This window comes from Rattus norvegicus, chromosome 7, assembly GCF_021556685.1.
Source record: "Rattus norvegicus strain SHRSP/BbbUtx chromosome 7, alternate assembly SHRSP_T2T, whole genome shotgun sequence".
Taxonomy (NCBI): domain Eukaryota; kingdom Metazoa; phylum Chordata; class Mammalia; order Rodentia; family Muridae; genus Rattus; species Rattus norvegicus.
The window spans coordinates 14159625-14184995 of NC_141540.1; the positions used below are offsets into that span (position 1 = coordinate 14159625).

At 54.4% G+C, this 25371-nt stretch overlaps 5 protein-coding genes across 16 annotated transcripts in view; 2 read left to right on the forward strand and 3 right to left on the reverse strand.

Annotated features, from left to right (window-relative positions):
* Positions 1–6106: 6106 nt before the first annotated feature.
* Jsrp1 (junctional sarcoplasmic reticulum protein 1) lies at positions 6107–10546 on the forward strand. The gene is given in 7 exon segments (NM_001109591.1): positions 6107–6162; positions 7223–7345; positions 7553–7590; positions 8592–8697; positions 8801–8968; positions 9775–9875; positions 9980–10546. Coding segments are annotated over 6 exon segments (1017 nt in total). The 5' UTR covers positions 6107–6162; positions 7223–7227; the 3' UTR covers positions 10466–10546.
* Positions 10547–11267: 721 nt separating this feature from the next.
* Amh (anti-Mullerian hormone) lies at positions 11268–13684 on the reverse strand. The gene is given in 5 exon segments (NM_012902.2): positions 11268–12177; positions 12278–12437; positions 12525–12633; positions 12801–12943; positions 13277–13684. Coding segments are annotated over 5 exon segments (1662 nt in total). The 5' UTR covers positions 13677–13684; the 3' UTR covers positions 11268–11327.
* A 314-nt stretch (positions 13685–13998) lies between these two features.
* Sf3a2 (splicing factor 3A subunit 2) lies at positions 13999–20754 on the reverse strand. Of its 4 annotated transcripts, none has more exons than XM_087556226.1 (9): positions 20461–20754; positions 17423–17584; positions 17242–17313; positions 16397–16443; positions 15944–16053; positions 15366–15415; positions 15144–15284; positions 14987–15055; positions 13999–14909 (listed from the first exon to the last, which is right to left on the reverse strand). In XM_087556226.1, the coding sequence occupies exons 2-9, from the start codon at positions 17546–17548 to the stop codon at positions 14109–14111; spliced, it is 1416 nt and encodes a 471-aa protein (XP_087412352.1). In that variant the 5' UTR covers positions 17549–17584; positions 20461–20754; the 3' UTR covers positions 13999–14108.
* On the forward strand, positions 20467–24954 carry Plekhj1 (pleckstrin homology domain containing J1). Of its 5 annotated transcripts, none has more exons than NM_001108072.3 (6): positions 20467–20656; positions 20759–20826; positions 20897–20963; positions 21958–22048; positions 22126–22189; positions 22257–22653. In NM_001108072.3, the coding sequence occupies exons 1-6, from the start codon at positions 20563–20565 to the stop codon at positions 22359–22361; spliced, it is 489 nt and encodes a 162-aa protein (NP_001101542.1). In that variant the 5' UTR covers positions 20467–20562; the 3' UTR covers positions 22362–22653. The 5 variants fall into 5 exon arrangements, with proteins under 5 accessions (NP_001101542.1, NP_001387901.1, XP_087413167.1 ...); NM_001400972.1 differs by having other exon boundaries at positions 22162–22189; XM_087557041.1 differs by lacking the exon at positions 22257–22653 and adding an exon at positions 24397–24954 and having other exon boundaries at positions 20483–20656.
* The window catches only part of Dot1l (DOT1 like histone lysine methyltransferase), a 37210-nt gene continuing 35092 nt past the window's right edge, over positions 23254–25371 (reverse strand). For 4 of the 5 annotated variants that reach the window (XM_087557729.1, XM_087557727.1, NM_001108733.2 and 1 more), the window contains 1 exon segment: positions 23254–25155. In XM_087557729.1, the coding sequence (XP_087413855.1) occupies positions 25148–25155 (8 nt within the window). In that variant the 3' untranslated portion in view covers positions 23254–25147. 5 annotated transcript variants of the gene reach the window in all.

The window sequence follows — 25371 nt, forward strand, 5'->3', positions numbered from 1 at the left end:
TTTAATATCCTGTGGCCTTCTACGTGTTTGCTTTAGCTAAACATCTCCTTACCTGTGCCTGAATCCGATAAACGATCTTTTACATGTCCGCCCCAGCAAATACTGACGCAGCTGACTTTTTCTCTTTTTTTTTTCTGACTTTTAGTAAAAGGTGAAAAATGTATATGATCTGAAAAGAAACCAGAGTATACACCAGACTTTTTTTTTTTTTTTTTTCCGGAGCTGGGGACCGAACCCAGGGCCTTCCGCTTGCTAGGCAAGCGCTCTACCACTGAGCCAAATCCCCAACCCTCTTTTTTCTTTTTTTTTTTTTTCGGAGAGCTGTACACCTGACTTTTTAAAGCAACTCTAAGTTTTTGTTTTATATCTCCCTTTCTTTTCTTTTTTTTTAAAGATTTATTTTATGCATACCTGTTTTCAGACACACCAGAAGAGGGCATCAGATCTCATTACAGATGGGTGTGAGCCACCATGTGGTTGCTGGGATTTGAACTCAGGACCTCTGGAAGAGCAGTCAGTGCTCTTAACCACTGAGCCACCTCTCCAGCCCCGATAATAGTTTTTTCTTGGTCTGTATTACTTTTTATAAGTTTTGTTATTAACTATATTTTTATTTGTAAATACATAAGCATGTCTCTATCTTAGAACTTGTAGGTTTCTATTTTAATCAACAGTAAGAAAGTGTAGTCTATCCCTGGGGGTTTCACAGGACACAGCACTTCACTGGGGATTCTAGGCAGGGGCCCCACCCCTGAGCCTGTGGTTTATCACAGAGTCTTCAGATGTTTTCCTATCTGGCTAAGCTCCTAAGGAGAACAGTTGACTTTGCCTTTTAAATTAGCGCATAAGTCACCCGTGCCACACCACCTGTGTGGAGCTCAGGGCGCTTGGGTGAGTAGGTTCTGGTCTTTCTGCAGATGGATCTTGGGGATTGAACTCTGGTCTGCAGACTTAGTAGATGGCATCTCTACCCATTGAACCGTCTTTCCGGCCCGTATTTGGGGTTTTAAAATATGGTCTCGGGGTTGGGGATTTAGCTCAGTGGTAGAGCGCCTGCCTAGCAAGCGGAAGGCCCTGGGTTCGGTCCCCAGCTCCGAAAAAAAGAAAAGAAAAAAAAAATGGTCTCGCTCTAGAGCCCACTATGGCTCCACACTAACAGTACTTCTGCCTCAGCATTTTCCAAAGGCTAAGACTGACGCAGAATCCCCCGGTCTCCTGGAATTCAGTCCGCAGACCTGCAGAAATAGGTCACTGTGTCAGTGTGTCCATGGCCTGGAACCAGAAAGGGCAGGGGACAAACGCAAGGGCTTGCTGCCAAGCTTGCTGAATTGGGACTCACAGGGTAGAAGAAAAAACTGACTCCGGAGTTGTCCTTTGACCCCCTCTCTGCCACCCCAATGTCTACCAACAAGCACACACGAAACAGACAAATGTCATTTAAACACACTTAAGTAGACTAAGGTTAAGTAAGCACGGAAGCACAAGCTGAGACAGGAGGATTGCTGTAAGTTGGGAGTCCAGCCTGAGCTACAGTGTGGGACTCTGTGTGAAAAGAAAAGGAGGTACACAAAGCCAAAAGGCAGGTTGCGATAACGCACACCCTTCTCGCACAGCAGGGGATGCGGGGAGACCTCTGAGTTCCAGGCCAGTGCAGTCTACATAGTGAGTTCAAGGCTTCAAAAACCAATCAAAAGAATCAGTAACAATTCTTTTTTTTTTTTTTTGATTTATTTATTTAATGTATATGAGTACACTGTAGCTGTCTTCAGACACACCAGAAGAGGGCATCAGATCTCATTATAGATGGTTGTGAGCCACCATGTGGTTGCTGGGATTTGAACTCAGGACCTCTGGAAGAGCAATCAGTACTTTTTTTTTTTTTGGTTCTTTTTTTCGGAGCTGGGGATCGAACCCAGGGCCTTGCGCTTCCGCAATCAGTACTCTTTTTTTTTTTTTTTTTTTTTTGGTTCTTTTTTTTCGGAGCTGGGGACCGAACCCAGGGCCTTGCGCTTCCTAGGTAAGCGCTCTACCACTGAGCTAAATCCCCAGCCCCCCACGAAGTCTTCAACCTAAAATCTGTCCTGCCTACAAGTTGTGCAGGGATAAAGATGGAGAGGGGACTAAGGGAGCAACCAACCACTGGCCAAACTTGAGACCCATCCCATGGGCAAGAGCCAACCCCTGTCCATATTGATGATGCTCTGCTATGCTTGCAGACAGGAGCCTAGCATAACAGTCTCCTAAGAGGCTTCATCCAGCATCCACCCACAGCCGAGCATCAGGTGGAGCCTGGGTAGCGTTATGGAAGAGTGGGGACAGAAGCAGGCAGGGGTGCGCGTGTGATCTGTTGGGAATAAAAAGCAGTGCGGCCGAAATCTCACCAATACTTATGTTTATACTCTGTGATGGCTTGTGTCTGCTTGGCCCAGGGAGTGGCTCTATTTGGAGGTGTGGCCCTGTTGGAGGAGGTGTGTCACTGTGGGCGTGGGCTTTAAGACCCTCATCCTAGCTGCCTGGAAGTCAGTCTTCCACTAGCAGCCTCAGATGAAGATGTAGAACTCTCAGCTCCTCCTGCAGCAGGCCTGCTTAGCTGCTGCCATGCTCTGGCCTTGATGACACTGGACTGAACCTCTGAACTGTAAGTCAGCCCCAATGAAATGTTGTCCTTTATAAGACGTGCCTTGGTCATGGTGTCTGCTCACAGCAGTAAAACCCTAACTAAGACATACTCCTTCATCATGGGCCCTTTCCTGTGTTTGCTATAGCAAAACATCCTTTCACCTGTGTCTGCTTCAGAAAAATATTCTTTTCCGTGTCTGCTTTAGCAAGACACCTTTTCACCTGTGTGCCCCAGCAAAATATCATTTGACATAACTGACTTCCCAAAGAAACCAGAAGTTTCCATTCAACCCACAGAGTCAACTAACCTGGACCCTGGGGGCTCACAGAGACTGAACCACCAATCAAACAGCATGCATGGCATCGTCGGCCTAGGTCCCACACGTTGGTAGCAGATGTGCGGCTTGGCCTTCATGTGGGTCTCCAACAATTGGAATGGGCCTATCTCTTTCTGACTCTGTTCACTGCCATTGTATCCCCTTCTCCTACCTGGACTGCCTGGTTGGGCTTCAGCAGGAGAGGATGTGTCTAGTTCTGCTGGGACTAGATGCTTCAGGGTGGGGTAGTACTGGAGGAGAGCTCCCCCTTCTCAGAGAAGGGGAGGGAGTAATGGAGGGAAGGATTTGTAAGGGCAGGACTGGGAGGAGAACAGGGAGAATATAGATTTAATTTTTTTCAAAGCCTACTTTAAAAAATTTTTAAAAAGATTTATTATAAGTACATCATAGCTATCTTCAAATACACCAAGAGGGCATCAGATCTCATCATAGATGGCTATGAGCCACTATGTGGTTGCTGGGATTTGAACTCAAGACCTTTGGAAGGGCATTCAGTGCTCTTAACCACTGAGCCATCTCTCCAGCCCTCAAAGCCTACTTTTAATGATGATTCTTAAACAGTTTAAACCTCCCTTCTAGTCCACTACCCATCAGAGGCAATGGGAAAAAAATGATACGGGAGGTGGGGGGAAGTGAACCTGTTGAAAGGGTTTTTTGAAGCGACTCCTGTCTGTGTTGTCCGAAAATCAGCAGTTCAGTTCACAGGATAGCAGCCCGAGCCACTCAAAAGCACTTCACAGATACACTAGCAGTCCAGTTCAGTAGAGTCAGAATAGCAAACACCAGTTAGTGGCAGTGGCACAGCCACCAGCCTCAGCCTCGGCTAGAGTGAGCAGATGGGACCAGCAGGAACACCAGCTGTGTCTCTCTCCGGGAAGCAAAGATCAGCAAAGACGTGAGACCAACAAGCATTGCACAGCTAGCTCTACCAGCCAGCCAAGCTCTGTCTTCATCACTGTCTGTGGAGTCCTATTTATACTCCTCTAAACATCACGTGTTCCCTACGGGTCTTGCCCAGTATGTGACTCTGTCTCAGCTGACTTCACGCTGCCAGTCAGTCCGAGTCCGAGGAAGCAGCAGGAAGCTGCAGCACAAGCACCCCGCCTCAAGCTTCTTGGTGTGCTTCTCTCTGTGGAGTCTCAACAAATGCAGCTCAGCTACGCAATGTAAGGTGAACCAATACACGCGTGCTGTTAGCGAAGACTCCTTCACCACGTGTCTTTTCATGTGCTTGCTTTAGCAGAACATTCTCTCTTCTGTGTCTGCCTCAGTAAAACTTTCCTCCATGTTTACCCCAGCAAAACACTGTCCAACACTACCAGCTTTCCAAAGGACCAGTAAGTCCATCTCAGGAGTGGGGCTTTCCATTGGGATATAAAGTGAATAAAAATTAAATTATTGAAAAACAATAATGAATCTGTCACCTGCGTACTTGTGTCTGCCTCAGTGGGAGAAGAGGCACCCAGCCCTGCAGTGACTTGATGTGCCAGGGATGGGCCTGGGTTATGAGGATGTGTGGGGTGATACCTAGAGGAGGGCTCCCGCTTCTTAAGGAGAAGGGGAGGGAGAAATGGGTGTGGGTTCTGCATGAGGGAGCACTGGAAGGAGAGAGTGGCTGATATTGGAATGTAAAACATAAACTTTTAAAAAATTTAGGGGGTTGGAGATTTAGCTCAGTGGTAGAGCGGCAAGGCCCTGGATTCGGTCCCCAGCTCTGAAAAAAAAGAAAAAAGAGAAAAAAAAAAGAAAAAGAAAAAGAAAAAAATTTAGAAAAGGAAAACAATAGAATAAGCTATATAAAAAGTAACGTTGGGGTTGGGGATTTAGCTCAGTGGTAGAGCGCTTGCCTGGCAAGCTCAAGGCCCTGGGTTTGGTCCCCAGCTCTGAAAAAAAGAAAAAAAGAAAAAAAAAAGAAAAAGAAAAAGTAATGCCATTGCTGTGTTGCTTTTTTTTCATGTTGAAGCAACTTCATAGGCAGATGATACAGTCATGTATGAACTGTGTCATCGTCAATCAGCTCCTTAGGCAGTGACCTGTGGCAGCGCAGAGCAAGGGCTCCCCGCACGCAGCACTATGAGGCAAAGCGTTCTATTGGAGGACATCCCTCAGGGAATGAGCCCTGGGCCACCTGAAATCCCACTTTGCACTCGAAGAGACAGAGGTTCTGAGAAGCCTTGTTTACCCAGACAGTGTGAAATGACTCCACAATTGTGACACTTTTCTGTTGCTACCTAAAATTCCCAGGCTGGGGATGTGGTCGGGGTGGAGCCCCAACCAGAGTCCCTGGGGAGGGACTGAGGTCTTGGATTCAGTCCTCCTTACATAGAGTAACTCAAATAGTATAAAAAGAAACCCCAAGTGGGCTGGAGAGATGGCTCAGTGGTTAAGAGCACCAACTGCTCTTCCAGAGGTCCTGAGTTCAAATCCCAGAAACCACGTGGTGGCTCAGGACCATTTATAAAGGGATCTGATGCCCTCTTCTGGTGTGTAGGTGTATGTGTGAATATAGCATTCATTCCTACATTATGTGTGTGTGTGTGTGTGTGTGTGTGTGTGTGTGTGTGTGTGTGTATTCCCAGCAACCACATGGTGGCTCACAACCATCTGTACCCATATACATAAGTATATCTTTTTTAAAAAATGGTTCAAAAGGTTTAGCCATTGTAAACTACTACCTTGTTGCTGGGTGGTCATGGCTCACGCCTTTATTCCCAGAACTCAGGAGGCAGACACAAGGAAATCTCTGTGAGTTCGAGGCCAGCCTGGTCTACCTACAGATCAAGTTCCAGGACAGCAAGAAAAGAGGAGACAAGAAAGCAGGAATCATGGCAAACAGCTGCGAGTGACCTGGAGCACAGGCAGGGAGGAGCCTGCATAAGCAGAAGCTTCAGCCATGGCTGCTGGAGTTACTCCAGCCTTCTGACACCAGAGCAGCAAACAAGGACCCCCCCTCCCCCAGTTTATTGCTGGAGGGAGAGGCAGTGTACGGAAGTAGGGGTGGGTCACCCCTCAGTCAGCTCTCTGCTCTGTACCAGTGTTGGGATGGCGGCCACCCTGTCGGTGACTTCGTGGAAGTCCCTCCTTCTGGTTCCCTGGTTCCTTCCAATTGGTGTCTCCAGCTGTCCCTGGCCACCTGTTCCTGTCCATCCCGGGCTACCCCTCTGTCCACTGTCCTGTCTCTCAAGCCCAGCTCGGAGGCTGTAGGGTAAGAGGGTCCGTGGGGAGACCTGGACAGAGGTGTGGGTCCCTAGAGCTTGGTGTGGGAATCTCTGACCTCCATAAGGGTCCCCAGTGCTTGTGACCATCACCCCCCTATTCATAGAGATAGGGCCAAACTCTCTGTGTCTCCCGTGCTTTGGATCCCTTCCCCCACGTTGAAAACCCTTCAAGGTTTTATGTTCAGTTCATTTTTAAATTACATTTTAATTTTTTTTAATTTTTTGGTGTACCTGTAGGCACTAGATGCTAAGGTAAATGCTAAAATGCTAAGGCGGTCGTCAGAAGACAACCTGAGGAGTCTAGTCTCACCTTCCAGCTATGGGGTGTGGGTAAAGGGGACTGAAGGATTGAATTCAGACCATCACACTGGGCTGCAAGCTCCTTTACCTGCTGAGCCATCTTGCCAGCCCATTCTCTCCCTGATTTTAAAGTGTTTCTGTTTGGGCCTTGGGGCACATTAACCCTGACAACCAGAGGCCATGGGCACATCCCCTTTTCCCATAAGTTAGGTCAGGTGTCAGCCAGCACAGCCTCTGGTCTCAGTTTCCCCATGTCCCCTGTGGGAAAGTGGGCAGGAAGGCTAGTGTTGTGGAAAACCCTCAGGACCCTTGTCCTGCTCCTCAGTTGTCATGGTGAGGATTCAGCCAGGTTGCTGGGGCTTCAGTGCCTCCCCTTAGGCCAGTGAGACAGTCAGTGTTGGGGGTGGATTGGGAGCAAAGGCCTGGGGAGGGGCAGGGCTGCCAGACTCACCCATCCTGCTGGCTTTAGACACTGGATAAAAATAGTTGATGGTCTCAGAGAACATGAGCTGGCCTGGGAGCAGGGTTCCAGCGTGGGTCCTTGGATTTATTACTGTGTGACTGTGAGTGGGCTCTGAGGCTCTCTGAGCCACAGCTTGGGTTCTTGCTGTGTTGATGGATTCTGGAGTCCTCCAGTGGCTGGGTTGTGTGTGTGTGGGGTTCTCGACACTGTGGTGAGATCATGTAAGGATATAACTTTCTCCAATAAGACCGAGACCCCATCCTGTCTCCCTCCCCATCTTCCAGTCTCTATGACAACCAGAGGCTTGGAGGATCTAGATGGGGGCCTGGGCAGCTGCATCCCCAGTGATGATCTCCCATTCCTAGAGGAGTCCCCCTCAGGCCGGCGGCCAGACAGCAAGACTCGAGGTACAGTGAGTGAGGAGAACCTGGCGGTTCAGCTCTGGACTCCATGGTGAAACATACTGTGTATCATAGGACAGAGGTGTCCCTGAGCCCCATGCCCCTTGTCGTCTCGTCTGGAGTGGACACTGTGTTCACTCTCCTGGCAGAGTGGGGGAGGAGATGGGACGGATCCGCTAGGGGCGGGGAATAGCCCACTGTTTTGTCCTACAGGGACATCCAGGCTTTCGGACTCCAGCAGCTGGAGCCATGTGAGTACCTGTGGCCCTGGGAGGTGGGGACAGGCTGAGCAAAGAAATGGTTTTCTCTGGTTCTTCTCTCCTCTGATCCTCTCCTCTTTTATTCTCTTTTCCTTTTTTTCTTTTTTTTCTCTTGAGCTAGGTTCTCATGTAGCCCGATGAGCCTGAGTTCTGAGCCTCCTGCCTCTTCCTCCTGAGGGCTGGGTCCTAGTCTTGTCACCAGGCCTGGTTTGTGTGATGCTGTGGGTGGGGCCCAGGCTTCCTGCATGCTCTAACTCCATATTCCTTTAAATATTTTTCTCCTCATTATTTAAAACATAAAAATCAACTGTTCTAAACCATAAACGGATACTTACTTTCATTGAACTTTTTATTTTGTGTGCTTAGCCTGCACACACATGTTCCTCATGCCCGAGGAGGTCATCTGCCCTGGAACTGGAGTCACAAGTGTTTGTGAGCCCCACGTGGGTGGTGGGAATCAGACCCAAGTCATCTGCAGGAGTAACCGGTGCTGTAACCACTGAGCTGTCTCTCCAGCCTCTACGAATTCAGGCACACACACACACACACACACACACACACACACACACACACACACACACACATCATTATATATACATACATATACTACATAGGTACACATGTACGATACATATACACACAGAGAGACTGTGTGTGTGTGTGTGTGTGTGTGTGTGTGTGTGTGTGTGTGTGTGTACACATGCACAGTGTGGGATCAGACCCCAAACCCCCAGATTCTGTTTTCTCCTTCCACTAGGTGTTGGGGAGAGGTCCTACTCAGGCTGTCAGGGTTGAAGGCAGTGCAGTCTGCCACTGAGCTGCTTGGCTGGGGCCCTCCATCTTGATTTTTAGAGACAGTCTCACTATGAAGCTCACGCTGGCAACCAACTCCAAGCAATCCTCTTGACTCATCCTCCCGGGGGTTAGGAGGTGGCAGGCCACAGGACATCTGGACTGACACTCCTTGTGGACTGTCTCCCGATGCCCTACAGGTCCTTCAGGACCCAGTTACCGCTGGCGCTGGCGATGCCGGGCTCAAGAAGACGGAGAAAGAGCGCATGGGCAAGGAGAGCGCACCAGCAGGCAAAGCTGGAGCAAGTGGGTTTGCTCACGAGAGGGTGTGGAGGTGGGGGTGGTCTGCACCCTGGGACTGGGTAGGAACCACGGGCGACAGGCGGATGGATCCATGCTTGTCCCTCAGACCCCCGGAGCATTCCTGCGCGTAGGAAGCCGCAGGCTGCGCCTCCCTTGCAGCCACCCCTGCCGCCAAGCGACGACGAGTTGCCCTGGGGAGATCTGACGCTCAACAAGTGCCTGGTGTTGGCCTCACTGCTGGCCCTGCTGGGCTCGGCTTTCCAGCTATGTCGGGGTGAGCTCCACAGGGCGGGGACTCCACAGGGCGGGGGCATTCCCTCCGGCTGCTCATGCTGTGGCTCTACTGTTCCTAACCTCATGCTCATGTCTCTTCCCCTATTCTGGAAGAGCCTGTACGCCAGCCTGTGAGGCCCATGGTCACATCTAGCTCCTAGCTTTATGGTGTCTACCTTAAGTTTTCACAACCAGGCCTGGTTTCTAGATGATCTGAACTTGTAATTCATTCATTCACTCACTCACTCACTCACTCATTTTGAGACAGTCTCACTATGTAGCCCTAGCTGGCTGGAACTCAATATATATTCCAGGCTGGCCTCAAACTTGGAGAGCTCTTCTCTCCCCTCTGAATGCTGGAATGTGTGCCTTTTTTTTTTTTTTTAAGACATAATTCACAAGGCTTCAACCTCTCTATGTAGCTCAGGCTGGTCTCCTGACACTCCCTGCTTTGACCTCCCAAGATGTAGAATGGCTTTTTGTTTTGAGTCAAAGACACAGGCGAGCCTGGGTCTCACGGCAATCCTCAGTGTTCCTCCAGGCAGGATGATCGACATGACTGAGCCTGGTCCCCCGCTCCTTCATCAGAGAAGGGCTCTCTACACCCTATCCTGGATCAGAGGATCGCCCCCACGTTATTGTTAGCCACCCTCATGCAGCTGGGGGCGGGGGAATGGCTACTCTCTCAAAGGACAAAAGAGAGAAGTCTCTAGGAGGAGGTTGGGTTATCCAAGCGGAGTTCTGGGGGTGAGGCGAAGAGGTGCGTGGCTGTGCCCATTCCTCCAACCCAGACTGCCTGCCTTTCAGACGCAGTGGCTGGGGAGGCCGTGGCGGCCCCTCAGCAGTGGGTCCCGCCCAGCTCTCCAACCAAGAAGCCAGCGTCGCCAACGCCAGCGCCAGCGCCAGCCGTAAGCCTCTTTCCAGTGATTTCACCTGATGAGGCTGCTCACTAAGGCAGGAGGAGGCCGGCCTGTGCACACGGACCCCAAGATCCCACTTTGTCTCTTTGCAGCCTAAACCTCCGGTGTTGGTGCCCCCATCCGGGCCTCCTCAGCCGAAGCCTGGGCCACCTGCACCCCAGGCAGAGATGAGGGATGAGCCTGAGCTTCCCGGGAGCCCTGAGGCTGCAGAAACCCAGGCAGAACCTGGAGGGTCCATCTCGGAAGCCTCTGGGGAGGAGAGCGCACCCCTTGGTGACCGAGGTTCCCAGGAGAAGCCACAGAAAGAGAAGCCAAGGAAAGGGGAGAAACCGAAGAAGGAGAAGCCAAGAAGGGAGAAGCCGAGGAGGGAGGAGAAGCCTCAGGTCACTAGGGAGCCCCGCCAATCACTGCGACAGCGCTGGGAGGCGCGGGAAGGAGGCCATCGGCCATGGAGGCGGGACTCCAGGGACCTCGAGCATGGGAAGCTGAAGGCCTGGGCTCCTCGGCGACGGCATGACCAGCATGATCGTGACAACCGGCCCAGACAGAGGCCCCGTGTTGGGAAGAGGCATGACTGATCCTGCCTGTGTCTCCTGCGTGAATCCTGCATCCCCTCTCCCTGTAGCACCAGCAAATAAAGGTCGTGCTGTGACAGCCACATCATCTGCTCCTTTGTGCCTGGACCCTAAGGGTCGAAGAGATGGGGCCAGTGAGAGAGTAGAATGGGTAAAGGCGCTTGCAACCAAGCCCAACCGCCTGAGTTGGATCCTGCGACCCACGCTGTGGAGGGAGAGAAAGAACTCGGCTTAGTTCTGCCCTCTGACCTCATCTGTACACTTTGTGACTGCATTAGGACGTGCAACCAGGCTGGGTTTTAAGTCTTGACCGGTCTCCTCCTCCAGAGCGCCGGGATGACAGGCGTGCGCCACTACACTTGGCCTTTTGGTTTTGCTTTTAAAGACCACGCACATGCATGTTAGGATGTGCAAGTGTGCTTTGCTGCTGAGCCACTTCTCCAGCTCCCTTGTTTTTGTTTTCTGAAAGAGTTTTGCTCTGTAGTTCAGGCTGACTCGAAGCATTTCTCCTGCCTCAATTTCCTTCTGGCCAGACACTTCTCTCCCCGCCACACATACAAATTAATTTAAAAAGGTCCAGGAGTTTAGTCCCAGCACTGGGGAGGCAGAGGCAAGCAGATCTCTGAGTTCGAGGCCAGCCTGGTCTACAGAGAGAGTCCCAGGACAGCCAGGGCTACACAGAAAAGCGGTAGGGACCGAAAGCTCTCCCATAGGGGAGTACCGGGTGTATGGGAAGGACTCATGCCTTGCATTCGCGAAGGGAGGTTGTCAGGAGTTCTCTCCGCCCACAGACACCCCAGCTGAGTGCTTGCTAATCTTTATTGGGGCGCTGACTGGGGACACGGGGGATGGGGTAGGGCGGACATCACCGGCAGCCGCATTCGGTAGCCACCATGTTGGGCACGTGGTGCGCGCTGATGTGCTCCTCCGACAGGCTGATGAGCAGCTTGCCGGTGTAGGCAGTGGGCACACAGCAGGGCAGGCGACCCAGGGCGGCCCCGCGTGCCTGCATTTTTAGCAGCAGCACCACGTGGTTCCCGTACCGTGGGTTACGGTCCGACTGTGGCCATGCGCAGGCGCCTTGGCAGTTGTTGGCTTGGTAGGTCTCCGGGATGAGCACTGAGCGCTCTGCTCGAAGGTCCACGCTCAGCTCGCGCAGCGCGCACAGCCCATCTGTCCCTGTCCCCTTGCTGCGCCCCGCCCTCCCGCGCCCTTCCCGCCCTCGCCACTCTGCACGCAGGCCCTGCAGTGCCTTCAGCAGCAGCAGCGCTCGCAGCGGGTCCCCGGCGCTGCGGGAGTCGTTGGGGCACAGCGCCAGTAGGCGCGACAGCAATGGGGGGGCTGTGGGTGGCAGGCCTGGGAGGTCCCGCAGCTCCGAGGCCGCTGCCTGCAGCTCTACCGCTACCCTGCGTGCCAGGCCTGCTGCCCAGGGAGCAGATGTGGGGCTGTGCAGCCGCATAGGTTCCCCCACAGTGGCCGCAGCGGGTGACAGCAGCAGTAATAGGGGTTCCTCCCCATCGAGCAGACGTCCCAGCGCCACGGGGTCTGAAAGGTTGACCAGGCCCTGTGGGAAGCTGGCCAGCGCACCAGGGTCCAGGGCCAGACGAGTGTTCGAGGCCCGGGTCAGAGGTCCCCGCAGAGCACGAACCAAGCGAGTGAGGGTCTCTAGGAAGGGGTCAGCACTGTGTGGCAGGTCCTCAGGCTCCAGGGACAGCCTGGAATAGAACGAAGTGGGCCAGCTGTGAGCACAAGAGGCTGTGGTGGACCCTCTACCCATTCCCACCTCCCCATTTCCTCCTCCATCCTTGCGCGCACCCAGGCTGCGGGAAAGGCACGGTGTCCAGCTGGCCATGTGCTGGCTGCGGTGTCGGCCCGGTGGGTGGCAGCAGCACTAGGGTGGGAGTCATCCGCGTGAAACAGCGGGAATCAGAGCCAAACAGAAAGGCCTGCAGCTGAGCGATGGTCAGGGTGGCACCTGTAGAGGGTGGGCGCGTGCTGGCTGAGGGCAAGGGCTAAGGGCAGCCTCCTTCCACACTGTCCCCTCCTCTCTGCCAGGACCTACCTTCTTTGCTTGGTTGAAGGGTTAGGGCGAGCCCCGAGCCGCTCCAGGCCCCCGCTGGAAAGTGCACAGTCAGCACCAAATAGCGGGTGTCCCGAGTAGGGCAGAGGCTCTGTGGATACAGGAACTCACTGGACTGGACTGGGGAAGTGGTCAGGCACCACCCCCTGCCAGACTGGGAATAGACTCCAAGGTGTACTCCTCACCCCAGGAATCCTCCCATCTGGCACAACTTCTCCCCCAACCCCCAACCAGAGGACCCACGCCAGTCTCTGGTACCTGTGTGCCCTGCAGTCCAGCTCCTGTGACTGTGACCTGGGGCCCAGGTCCAGGGTATAGCACTAACAGGGCTTGCTCCCAGCGGCTGGCTCCCCCAGGTGGAGGCTCTTGGAACTTCAGCAAGAGCTGAGGCTCCCATATCACTGCAAATATTGGTGACAGCTGAGTCTCTGAGGCCATTAGCATCTGTCCCTCAAGTCCCTCAGTCAGACTCTAACCGGGGATCTTCTGGGGTCATGTATGAAGACCTTGCTTATAGATAGGGACGTGGCAGCTCTTCTGTCTGGGAAGGTGTGACCATGGGATGTTCTGCCATCTTGCAGACTACGGCTCCCACAAGGTGTGTCCCACAAGGTTCTGTTTGGCAACCAAGTTAGGGATTTCCCCCCACACCCCACAGGTCCCGCCCAAACCTTGGGAGGAGCCTCCGTTAGTCCCAAGGCAACAAGGGTGTTGAGATGTTGTCCTTCACGTACCTTCAGCCAGATGTAGGACTAGCAACTGCTGTTCCCCAGTCTCTCCGAGCCAGGCCCCGAGGCGCTGAAGGGCAGGCAGGGTAGTCTGGGAGTCAGTACTGCAGACTCCGAAGGTGGCTAGGTCTTGAGGTCCCCAGCGAGACTCTTGGACAGCCTCCAGGAAGGCATGCTCATAGCTGTGCAGGCCCCCCACCACCGTCAGGGAAGCCTTGCTTGTGTCCCCTTCCCCTCTCACCGCCACCAGGCACAAAGGCTCAGGGGGACTGCTGGGAGGCCAGACCCCATCTTCAAGGAAGATGAGGCCCCTGGTATTGGTCAGTTCTTCAACTGTGTCAGCCTGTAACACAGCTCCCATAGTTGCTAGCAGCAGCAGCAGCAGAGAGAGGTGTGGCCCCTGCATGGTGGCATGGCAGGGTCTGGGTGGTCCTGCTTATATGCATTCGAGCCAGAGTGCTTGGGAGGGACACCTCTATCAACCCCTGAGGTGACCTTGGGGACAGTGCCTGGCTGCGCTTTGCATGCCCATCAGGTGGGAGGCGGCTGTCTCAAAAGGCTTTCTGTCCTCAGAGCCAGCCCCCAACTGCAGAGGCCGAGGTGTCCTTGGGTCGTTCCCATCTGCCTGGGGAGCCCACCTGGACGATCCCCCAGGTCACCACGCCTTCCATAGAGACAAGCAGTACCCACCCAACCCCACTACCAAAAACACACACTGCAGACAGGGAGACATGGGGGAGGCTGTTTAATTGACTTAGGACAGGACAAAATAGAAAACCTCCCAAGGACTGGCCATGGGAAAAGAGCACACAGAGCACAGAGGCTGGTGGCGGGCTACTCAGTTGCCTGGGGGAGGCGGAGGCATGTTCCCAGGGCCATCCGAGGGAAGGGGGGGCCTTAGCATGGGGGGCATAGGAGTAGGGTGAACCCCTGGAGGCTGAGGATGGACCCCTGGGGCAGCAGGGTGGACTCCAGGAGGAGGCTGGGGGTGCACCCCTGGTGCCTGAGGGTGGATCCCAGGAGCTGGGGGGTGTACACCAGGGGCTTGAGGGTGGACTGCAGGAGCAGGTGGATGCACCCCTGGAGCCTGAGGATGAACTCCAGCTGATGGAGGAGGGTGGACCCCTGGAGCTGGGGGGTGGACCCCTGGAGCTGGGGGGTGGACCCCTGGAGCTGGGGGGTGGACCCCTGGAGCTGGTGGGTGCACCCCAGGGGCTGGTGGGTGCACTCCAGGGGCTGGAGGGTGCACTCCAGGGGCTGGAGGATGGACCCCAGGAGCTGGGGGATGGACCCCAGATGTTGGTGGATGAACCACTGGGGCTGGGGGGTGCACCCCAGGAGCTGGGGGATGGACCCCAGATGTTGGTGGGTGTACTACTGGGGCTGGGGGGTGTACCCCAGGAGCTGGTGGGGGCATCTGGGGAGGTCCAGGGGGCCCAGAGGGAGCAGGCCCAGTGGGGGGCATAGGAGGAAGAGGCAGGCCACCAGGTGGAGGTGGGGGCAAGGCATCAGGGAGTGGTGGGCGAGGAGGTAGTCCGTTCATGAGTGGGGGCGGGGGCCGCTTGACGCCTGGGGGTCCTGCTGGGAGGCTGGGAGGGGCTGGGGGCTTCTCCATCTTAAAGTGGAACTGAAGAAAAAACTGCAGAGGAGGGTGTGTCAGTGACTGGGCAGGGCGTGGGGCCGGGGGATACCCATGCAGGGCCTTCGGAGCCTCACCTGCTTGGTCTCTCGGTTCCAGTGGGTCCAAAACTTGCCCTCAGCCTTGTCGATCTCGCGGCTCGGCACCTAGGGAGGGAGGGAGGCAGAGGCTGCAGCACCCCAGGGAAGGGCTGGATCTAGCTGCCCTGCTCTGTCTCTCCTGCAGGGTCATTACCTTGAAGGCGATGGTCTCATAGGGCTCAGCAGCCATGAGGAGGTACTGCCAGCGGCGGTCCGGGGGCTCGATCCTCTGCTCATAGGCAGACATGAAGCGGTGGCGGGGCATGACACCCTCTGCAATCTCAGGGTAGTCAATCTGTGGAACATGCATGGCAGTGTTGGCACAAACACAGCCCCCAACCCCTGTGTCCTGTCCACCCGACTGGTCCCACCTCACCTGGAACAGTAGGCTCTGCTGGCCCATCTCTGTGTCCCTCTGCTTGGTCACTGAAACAGAGGGGATGGGGCTGTCATGTGCATGGGTGCACACCAAAACAGGGTCCCTACGTACAAGTTCTGGCCTCTCTGCCCTGAGGCCACATGGCTGGGACCTAAAGTGAGGGCAGCCCAACCCAGCATTCTATGTAGGGACAGCAGCCGAAGTCTCGGAAGAGCATGGCGGGGCAGTCCTGTGTCAGCCTCACCAGGACCCTGCCTGCCAAAGAGGACTCTTGGGAACTTGGCTCCCAGGGTTCCTGCTGGTCATATAACTGGTTTTCTGGCCACAGGGGTTCCAGAGCAGTGACTGCAACCACCTGCCTCCCCCTCCTTCTTCTGGAAGTTGCCAGTGAGGAATGGTGCTTATCAGCACCTGGGGGCTCTTGGCAACACTAAGGGAATGACTGCTATGAGAACAGAGAAGGTGGCTGTGTGTCCCAGGGTCAAGAGTATGTCGGGTACCAGAGCCCAGGATTCATTCATGCCACAGCCCACAGTTGTGGGCTGGCCATCACACACAGACACACACAGACACACCTTTGTAGCCAGGGCGGCCAATCTTCACAAACTTCTTCACCTCCACCTTGACCTTCTCTGGTGCAGGCTGGGCGGGGGCTTCTTTGGCCTCCTTGGCAGCTCGCCGGGCCCTGTGAACAGACGCAAGTGCTTGGCCCCTCCACCAGTCACCAAGGCCAAGCACCCAGGTGCCAGAGCCCCTGCTCTCTGAGTTCAAGAAGATTGGGTGGTTCAGCCCTGGGATACACCAAGCAGGGCAGGATAGGTGACAATGTGGCACCACCACTGTCCTTGCCCCTTGGCCATCTGCTCTGTACTGAGACAGTCAGGCTGAAACACAGGGTGGGGGTGGGGCTGAGAATGTAGATGCAGGCCACCTGTCCCCTTCCCTCCCCATCCACACAGCTCAAGTGAAGGGTCCCCTCCTGAGTAGCAGCGTTGTGGTACTGGGGTACCAGGGCTGTGAGCGCTCACAAGTTAGTCTGATGTTTTTTCCCTTGGGTATGGGCCAGGTAGCTCCCCTGCAAAGAGAAAGAAGACAGGCAGCTGAGGGTGGGGCGGGCAGGACCGGCACCTCGCAGAGCAGCTGTAATGGTAGCCCTGGGGAGCCTGCGGGGCCTTACAGTAGCTGTGGCTGCACTTGGGAGACTTGTGACTTGTTACTGCACCCATCCCTGCCCAGAGATTCCTCTGAGTAGGGGTAGAGCAACACCGTCAGTCTTCAGTGCTGAGCCCACCGCCGGGGATGGGCAGCGGTTTGAAGGAGCTCCCAACAGAGGTGTGGGGCCTAGGGCACTGCTCATCACCACCCCATTGTCAACACAGCCAAATGTGTTCCATCCACTGTTGATCTGGTCCTCCAGTGAGAGGGGTGGGGAGGCAACTCCCAGAGTCCTCTCCCCCCAGAAAGAGTCAGCAGCCACACCTCTCCCTGAGCCCTCAGAGTGCAGAGGCACCCATTACTATTTGCAAGGCATTCACAGAGCAAACAGTCAGAGGAAAAGGATAAGGAGTAGCTGGTGCCCAGCCAACCTGTGTTGTTATGTTAGAGGGCCGGCAGGGACAGAGGCAGGGGCATCAGGAGTACAGTGAGCCCCAGGCTAGTCAGTGCTGCCTCAAGGACTGACCAGGGATGAAGTTCACTTCTTACCCAGCATGGCTAAGCCCTAGGCTGAGCTCTGACCCCCAGGGATAAGAAAAAAAGGAATTCAAGGAAACCAGAGCAATACTAAGGGAGTGGTTGGCTCCAGGTGACAGGTCCAAGGCCGACCAGTGTCACCAGGCCAGTGCAGAATGGTGGAAGTCTGGTGGGCAGGTACCTCATTGTTATGCAGAGTCAAGCAGAGTTTGCACTCATAGGATCCCAGGTGGTTCTTCATGAAATACGGGTCCTGGGAGTGAAGAAATGTACCGTGAGACCGCACAGCCTGGCCCCGGGACCCAAGGACCAAGGTGGGCAAGGTGAGGGCTCTGCAGGCCTGGAGACTCTCCCTCCCCCACCTTATTGATGTCGATGGTTTCCAGGGCCAGTTGCCGCAGGCGCTCTCTTCGATCCCGGTTGCTCTCTGAGGAGGAGGCCACGCCCCCACTCCCAGTTTTGCCTCCAGGTCGGTGCTGAAAGTCCATGATGCAGGCCTGGGTACTTTAGGGGACAGGAGAAACCTGGGGAGCAAGGAAGACTAAGGCTTAGAACCCTGCTGATGATGCTAGGACCGCGGGATGGCCCAGCATGCAAGCCATCCCTTCTCTGACCTCCTGATCCTCCCAAGTGCTGTGACTACCATTGAGCCGCCTCTCCCTGATGTAACATATGATTACTATTATTGTTGTTGTTATTATTGAGGGAGGAGTCTCTACGTAGTCATGGCTATCTTAGAACTCTCCTCACACATTAGGCTGGCCTCTGCCTGCCTCTGCTGGCATTAGAGGACACACCCTCCTCTGCCTGACACAAGGAATGCTCGATACCAAGGGTCTCACCTTGGAGGCTCAGCCAAAGCCTCCAGACAGTGTTACCTGAGGCAGAACACTTAAGACTACTCAGTCTACTGGTAAACCTACAGTAAACCCAGGGCCAGCGACCAGGAGACAAGTAGAGACAGCTCTTGTCATCATCACTGGTGCCTCCCATAGCACAAGGGGCTCTGCAAATGTGACCAAGAACCTTGAGGGCAGGTACCCAGTTACTACAATGTCACTAGAGTGTGCTCAAGGCTGACAGGGCACTGACAGCACTGGCTGTCAAGGAGGAAGAGGCCAGAAGGCAAAGGATACAGGATGCTCTAGGTGCTGAGAGGGACGGCTTGAGAGGTGTACACTGAAGTGGCGGGACAGGAGCAGCCTATTAGATGTTTTGTACTCAGCCAAAGACTGAGAAGGGCATCGTCTACATCATCCAGAGCTACCAACAGACACACTCCCAGAGATGAAGCTGGCCAGACACGAGAGTACAGCCAAACGGTGGGAGAATCAATTGGCTTCTCAGAGTTAGGGGCACCCGCAAGCAGCAGCAGCAGGATGGAAAACCACTCCAGGCTCAGGCAAAGACAACTCTTGAGAACATAGGACTCTGTGGCTGGCCTCCCCAGGGAGGCTGGGTGTCCATCCACAGACTTGACGGTGCCACTCAAGGAGAACACTTGTCCAGCATGCACTGGGTCCCCTGGGGGGGCATGCTTGAGGTTGAGTGCATGGATATCCACTGCAGAAATGTAGTTCATCAGCTTTGGAAGGAAAGCAGAATAAAACTGGCCTGGGTGAGCATACTGCTTGGCCCAGTGGATGGAGCACAAAGTTTTGCAAACGCTCACCAATGAGCTACCGCCTCAGCCCACCAACAGTTCCCAACCTCAGGAAACAGAAAACATGGGGCATGGCAGTGTATACATTTCCTTCCAGCTCCCTTAGAGGCCAAGGTAGAAAGATGATGGGTATAATTTGAGACCAAACTGGGCTGTGCAGTGAGATCTGTCTCAAATAAAAGACAAAAGGGTGCTGGGTAGGCTGGCAAGATGACTTAGTGGCAGATCACAACCACCAGAAACTCCAGCTCCAGGGAACCTGACAGTCTCTCCTGGACTTGACGTTATCATACTCACACATGAAGCTCCACATGGACACACATTTGGAAAAAAAATCTTTAAAAACACGGGAAAGGGATTCCAATACCAGCTTTTATCTGCTTCCTGACTATGGCTGTAACACGACCACCATAGTGGACTGCACCTTCATACTATCAGTCAAAATAAACCTTCCTTAAAACAAAACAGTCAAGTGTAGTGGCACACGCTGTAAATCTCAGTATGCGGGAGGCAGAGGTATGGGAGTGTATGTGAGCTCGAAATCGGCCTAGTTCACACAGGGTTCCAGGTCAGCCTCAGTTATGCCGTGAGACGCTGTCTGAAATAAAGTAAAATTGTGCCGATGACTGGATGGACTCACAAGTGAAGCCTGGGACAAGAGACCAGGATGAATGGTTGGGAGCCGTGCGACCTCACGGACTACTCTAAGATTACCGATGAACGATCAATAGAAACAGAAGAGTGGTATATGTTAAGGTCACGGTCTGGGAGAAGGCCTGCCTGGTCTAAAGGCAAATCACTTTTTTTTTCTTTTTTCTATTTTTCGGAGCTGGGGACCGAACTCAGGGCCTTGCGCTTGCTAGGCAAGCGCTCTACCACTGAGCTAAATCCCCAACCCCGCAAATCACTTTTAAATGCATATACCGTTATCTTTTAATCCGAGCAACAGACCTACTACAGTGGACAGGAGCAGTAGTCGCCATGGCCCTGACTAACGGCGAGGGAAACTGAGGCAAACAAGCAGGTTAAATGACATTCCAAGAACCCGAACCACCCTAGAGGCCACGGAACCGCCACAAAAGTCCGCGATCACGCCACGACTCAAAGGACCTCGCGAGACCGCGCTCTTAGGGCGAGGGTGCGCCACGCCTAAGGGGAAAGGGCGGCCGCTGCCCCGCCAGGCCCCACGCTCTCGCTCCTACTTTCAAGACCCACAGACGGGGCAGCCGCCACCGACAAACCGCGTAGTTCCTTACCAACACCAAGGCCTCGGTAACCGGGCTTAACCTCCCCGAATGCCGCGATTTTGTTGTGCGCATGCGCACGACCGCTTGAGCAATCACTTCCGGGGGCAAGGAAGGCGGAGTTTCATGTGTGCGCATGCCCAGCGAATGGACTCCCCCTACGGGAGGCGGGAGAAAAAAAAAAGAGCGCCGGGACACGGAGTACGCGTGCGCACTGCATTGTCTACGAATTCTTGCTCCGCCCTAACTCTGTTGGCGCTGACTATCGCGACAGGACTTAAACCTCAGGGTTCACAGGCCCGGGAACGAGCTTCGCGTATCGTGAGGTGCTATGAGTCTAAATTTACACCCCACGTTCAGTGTGTCTGACGGTTATTTAAGGACGGGCGATTTCCTTCCCGTCCGACTCCTTGTTCTACTGTGCTGACCCACCAACTAGCGTCACGCAACACGCCCAACAACGCGCAGGCGCAGTAGCACCGTTGGGACTTACGAGGTCGCTTCCTGAGACTTTTGTGGCGCTAGTAGCGGCTTCGGGCAGGACGGCGGCCGAGAGGCAGGGCGCGTTTTGGTTCGCGCGGATCCGGGCGGCGAGATGCGGTACAACGAGAAAGAGTTGCAAGCGCTGTCCCGGCAGCCGGCAGAGATGGCGGCCGAGCTGGGCATGCGGGGCCCCAAGAAGGGCAGCGGTGAGCTGGTCCGGGCCGGGGCTGGGACACTTGGGCGGGCCGCGGGGTTCCCCGGTGGGCGGATGACAGCAGTTGCGCGCTGACACCGCCCTCTGCCTGCAGTGGCCAAGAGGCGGCTGGTGAAGCTGGTGGTCAACTTCCTCTTTTACTTCCGCCCGGACGAGGCCGAGGTAGGGGTGTGGGGGGCGCGGGGGACCCGCGCGGCCCAGAGGCCGGTGCTCATGGCCGTGTCTCGCGCAGCCCCTCGGAGCCCTGTTGCTGGAGCGCTGCAGAGTGGCCCAGGAAGAGCCGGGAGGCTTCTCCATCAGTAAGTGTTCTGTTCCCCACTTTCCACCCCGGACTCTGCTCCGCGCACGCGATCCTTTTTACTCCCTTAGGAATCTCCATTTGTCCTGGATCTCGCGTCCGCTGGTGGCCCATGACTGTCCCAGCTGTCACTCAGAGTGACCACTGGGTCAGGTTCTCATCTTAGTTTCTTCCCCGATCCTCTGCCGGTTTACGGCCGAGAGAGGTGCAGTCTGTGAACTTGGTGTGTATAACTGAAGCAGTCTCTGCCGTGGGAGTGAGTGTGCGGGCAGGGCTTTGAGGCCTTGAAGGACACCTGTCTCAGCCTTCACCTCTGGAGAGGTCTTTCTGCTGCGTACCTTGTAGAGATTTGTCCATCGTGTCTACCTCTGTCATCCAGTGGGGTTCTCCATCTGTACCCCTATTTTCTGCTTCTTGTACATGTGCACGCATGGGTTTCTGGGTGTGAGTATGCCAGAAAGGCCAGCGGAAAACTTGTGTAGTTGGATTTCATCTTCCACTGTGTAGGCCTCCAACATAAAACACTGGTCATTAGGCTTGTCAGCAGGCTCCTACCTGCTTGGCCACCTCACTGTCCCAACCCGGACTTGTTTTTAAGCTATATTGACCGGCCAGCAAATCGGTCTCTTCAGCACGGAGTTGCACTCTGCTCTTTGACGTGCACTGCTGGGGCTTGAACTCAGGGCCTCACGATTACATGAGGCACTTTAACCACTGAGCCATCTGCCCTGTCCTATTCCCATTTATTTTGGGAATGACCTTACTTAGCCAATTACATTCCCAATAATCCAACTTCCCAGTGGGTCCCCTATTTGTGAGTTCAGAGGTCAGGATTCTTCAGCCTGTGACAGGCAGAAGATGGCTTGGAGTTAGAACAAGTTTGAAACAAGTTCAGTTTGAAACCCTGTGGAGAAGAAGCTGGGACTTGGGGCCAGCAGGATATAGACCAACCTGACAGTGACAAGAGGTGGCGTCTTTCCTTTATCCCTTTCCAGGCTTCGTGGAAGACCTCAGCAGGAAATATCACTTTGAATGCTGTAGCCAAGAGCAGTGCCAGGAATGGATGGAGGCTCTGCAGCGGGCCAGGTGGGGCTTTAGGGACTGCTGGGAGCTGGGTGGAAACATGGGGGAATGTGACCAGTGAGCCCAGCCCTTTCCTCCAGCTACGAATACATGAGACGGAGCCTCATCTTCTACAGGAATGAGATCAGGAAGATGACCGGCAAGGTGTGTGGGGCTGGAGGGACCGGGCAGTTTTCCCTGGCCCTGCTCACAATCACTGTGCATTCCACAGGACCCGCTGGAGCAGTTCGGCATCTCCGAGGAGGCCAGGTTCCAGCTGAGTAGCCTGCCTAAGGATGCTTCTTGCATTGGCTCCCAGCTACATGTGTTGGACTGACCCCCTCTGGGCCCCCGGCTACCCTGGGAAGTTTTGTTTTTTAAATAGGTTTAAATACATCTGTTCAAAGGTCCAGAGGAGGTAGGCAGGGTCTGTGGTCCTTGCTCTCCCTGCCATCTCCCTGCTGGCACCCTTTGACTGTGCACATCCAGGGACAGCGCCCCTGTCCATGGCCAGATGAATGTATAATGCTAAAGCTGTGAACCCCACTCCTGCTGATAGAGCAGGCGTTGGTGCTGGCCTTCAGTGCTGAGCCCACTCTTTAATAAAGGTACCTCTTTTGTGAATCACATTGGAGTGAGAAAAAGGAGGGAGACATTGCTGGTGGGCACTATTTAGGGGGCAGAGAGAAGAGGCTCTTTCCAAGACAGCCAGGACTAGAGAGAGAAACCCTGTCTGGAAAAACAAAACAACCAGGAAAGGTGGGTTGGTGGAACACGCAGAAGTGCAGGTGCAGCTACAGGCAGGATTTTGGGGCGAACAAGCCTTTGCTTTCCATGTGCCTGATCCTGGGCTGGATATGCTTAATGGGGAGATACGGGCTTTCCGGGTCATACACATATAAGTGGGAGTCCTAGGTGCCCTGACGCAGAAAGGCAGTGTTCTGCCCAAGTGGTAAGGGACACATAAGTCCTGGCTTTCTAAACATTGTCTTAGGATTGGATTCTTTTTTTTTTCTTTCTTTTTTTTTTTTCCGGAGCTGGGGACTGAACCCAGGGCCTTGCGCTTGCTAGGCAAGCACTCTACCGCTGAGCTAAATCCCCAACCCCAGGATTGGATTCTTAAGTGAGACTATGTCCTCCCAAAGTGTCACTGTCAGCCTCACAGGAGATAGGCTTGCTGCTCTTCTAGTCCAGGTCAGACAACAGGCAAAGAAGACTGCACTGAAGGGTTCAAGTGGAAACGGCTTTATTTATCATAGTCTGGAGGCAGCAACAATGTGTGAGATGCCTTGGGGAGACCAAGGGAAGAGAACAACGCACCCGTTAAGTACAGAGGTCATTACAAGGCAGAGCGATGCTGCATCAAGTTACAAACAGGCCAGGCTGTCAAAAGAGCTGTGTAGGTTGAGGGTGGGAACTGGGAGGTGTTCCTCTGGGCTAGCGTGGGAGTAGGGCTTGCTATCAGTTCCTGAGCTCAAAGCCCTGCAGCAACCTTGGGTTGGCAAGGACGTCTGAGGCAGCCTTATCTTATACTAGGACCATCAGCCCCAGAGTGCCTGGGGCCACCATGCAGCATGGTCAGTTTACTGTGGGTCCCTTTCTTACGGGCTCAGGAGAGGACTTGCAGCTGTGCCTGGAGCACCTGTGGCCACTGGGCCATGAACATGCAGTGTCTGTCCCCTAACTCTCAAGTAAGGTGGAGGCAGCGACTGCTGAAGCAGCTGCCAGGATAGCGGGCCGTGCGTACAGTGTTCACTCAAGGTTTTGTTCCAAGCCTGGGGTTTGCTAGCTTTTGTTTCGGCTCCCTGTTCTGCAGCACCTTAGTGAGCTGTGGTGCACAGAAACAGGCCTGCCAAACATGAGCACCATCGCGGGGAGGGGAGCGGAGGGAGGGAGGGAGGGGACACCAGCACCATCTTCACAACTGCTTTGGGAAGTAGGTTGGGGTGGGGGTGGAGCCACATGACCTTTCCCCTCATAGCCACCAACCCACAACTAGAAGTGAGCAGTCAGGACCTTCTCAGAAAGTCAAGTCCGCCCTGACCCCTGCAGTCACTCCCAGTGCACCTATCCCCAGGACCAGGAAGCAGCTCCTAGACACAGGCAGGTGACGACCATAGTGACCAGAGGCCCTGGGCAGCCCAGCACATCTGGGCCGCACTCCTGCAGGGTCCCTGGCCAGCGCCATTTTTTTTCTTTTTTTGTGCATCTGAATAAATAAAAGTATTTTTCCTCCTCACTTTTCTTTCCTTTAAAGTTCACTGTGCATTATACAATCTAAAAATAAATGCAGTCAAGTCTATGAAATTTATAAATCTCCATCAAATCTCTATAAAATACTGTCACTGATCGTGTGACTCTCTTATACACAGATGCCAGGGGACCCAGATTGGGCCAACCCCACGTCACCTGACCAGCATGCCCGAGCCAGAAAAGCAAAGAATTACAAAGTAAATGCACTTGTCACAGGAGCCACTGAGCCCTGCAGTAGTGGCCCTCACCTGTCAGCACCACTCAGCCCAGCTGGGAACCCCCATTCCTGCCCCAGCCTAGTCCACACCCACTGCAAAGGCACGCCCGAAGCCACAGGATTAACAGTGGGGTATTCACAGTGACAGCAGGCAAGTTCCAAGGAGGGAGACTGGAGATCAGCCCCCATCGAGCATGCCAGGCGTGCCTTTGGCGTCAGAACAAGGTGTTGGGGGCACATCTGAGAACTGTTTGGCCACAGTCCACGTTTGGGGCAGCACCAGGGCAGAGGTGGGTCTGGGCAGGCCTGGGCTTGCTGGTGAGATAGCACCGGGACGGAGTCAGACATCCTCATGGTGGCCAGCCCAGCAGGCCAAGTCTTCATATTATTCTCTCTCACAGACACTTAGACGTCTCAAGAGGTTGCCTTGGACGACTTTGATGGAATAAAGTAAGAATTGCTTATACTTTAAAAAAAAAAAAACGATAAATACTTTATCTAAAACTATTGACAGTACAAACTGGACCAGTCCAGCACCTCCTGCGGTGCCGCCGATTCACAGTGGCTCCACGTCCGGCTCCGCCGGCCTGGCGCAGGCTGCAGGCTTGGTCCACACCGTCCTTGCATAGGTCGTGGCTGAGGTAGTAGAAGTCCTAATTACCTGCGGGGAGGAGGGGCACAGGTTAGGCAAATTCAACATGCCTGCCTCAGCTGAGCTGCCCAGCAGGACACAAGGGCGGGGATGGGGGCATTCCTGGCAGGTGCCAGTGGGCCCAGCCCCCTCCAGGTCTGCCTTGTGAGCACCCAGAGTGGGTCAGCTGGAGAGGTCCTAGCCCTAGGACCTCTAGAGGGCGATGGCCAGGCTGCCGTCTCTGCC

Bases quoted from the DNA above. Each gene is read 5' to 3' on its own strand.
- Sf3a2 (XM_087556226.1), bottom strand. From the start codon at position 17,548: ATGGACTTTCAGCACCGACCTGGAGGCAAAACTGGGAGTGGGGGCGTG. The intron at 15,416-15,943 runs GTGTGTCTGTGT...CCTCTGTTTCAG, and splicing joins TGGCCGCCCTGGCTACAAAG to TGACCAAGCAGAGGGACACA. The intron at 15,056-15,143 runs GTAATGACCCTG...CTCCCTCCCTAG, and splicing joins ATGAGACCATCGCCTTCAAG to GTGCCGAGCCGCGAGATCGA.
- Plekhj1 (XM_087557041.1), top strand. From the start codon at position 20,563: ATGCGGTACAACGAGAAAGAGTTGCAAGCGCTGTCCCGGCAGCCGGCA. The intron at 20,827-20,896 runs GTAGGGGTGTGG...TGTCTCGCGCAG, and splicing joins TCCGCCCGGACGAGGCCGAG to CCCCTCGGAGCCCTGTTGCT. The intron at 20,964-21,957 runs GTAAGTGTTCTG...ATCCCTTTCCAG, and splicing joins GCCGGGAGGCTTCTCCATCA to GCTTCGTGGAAGACCTCAGC.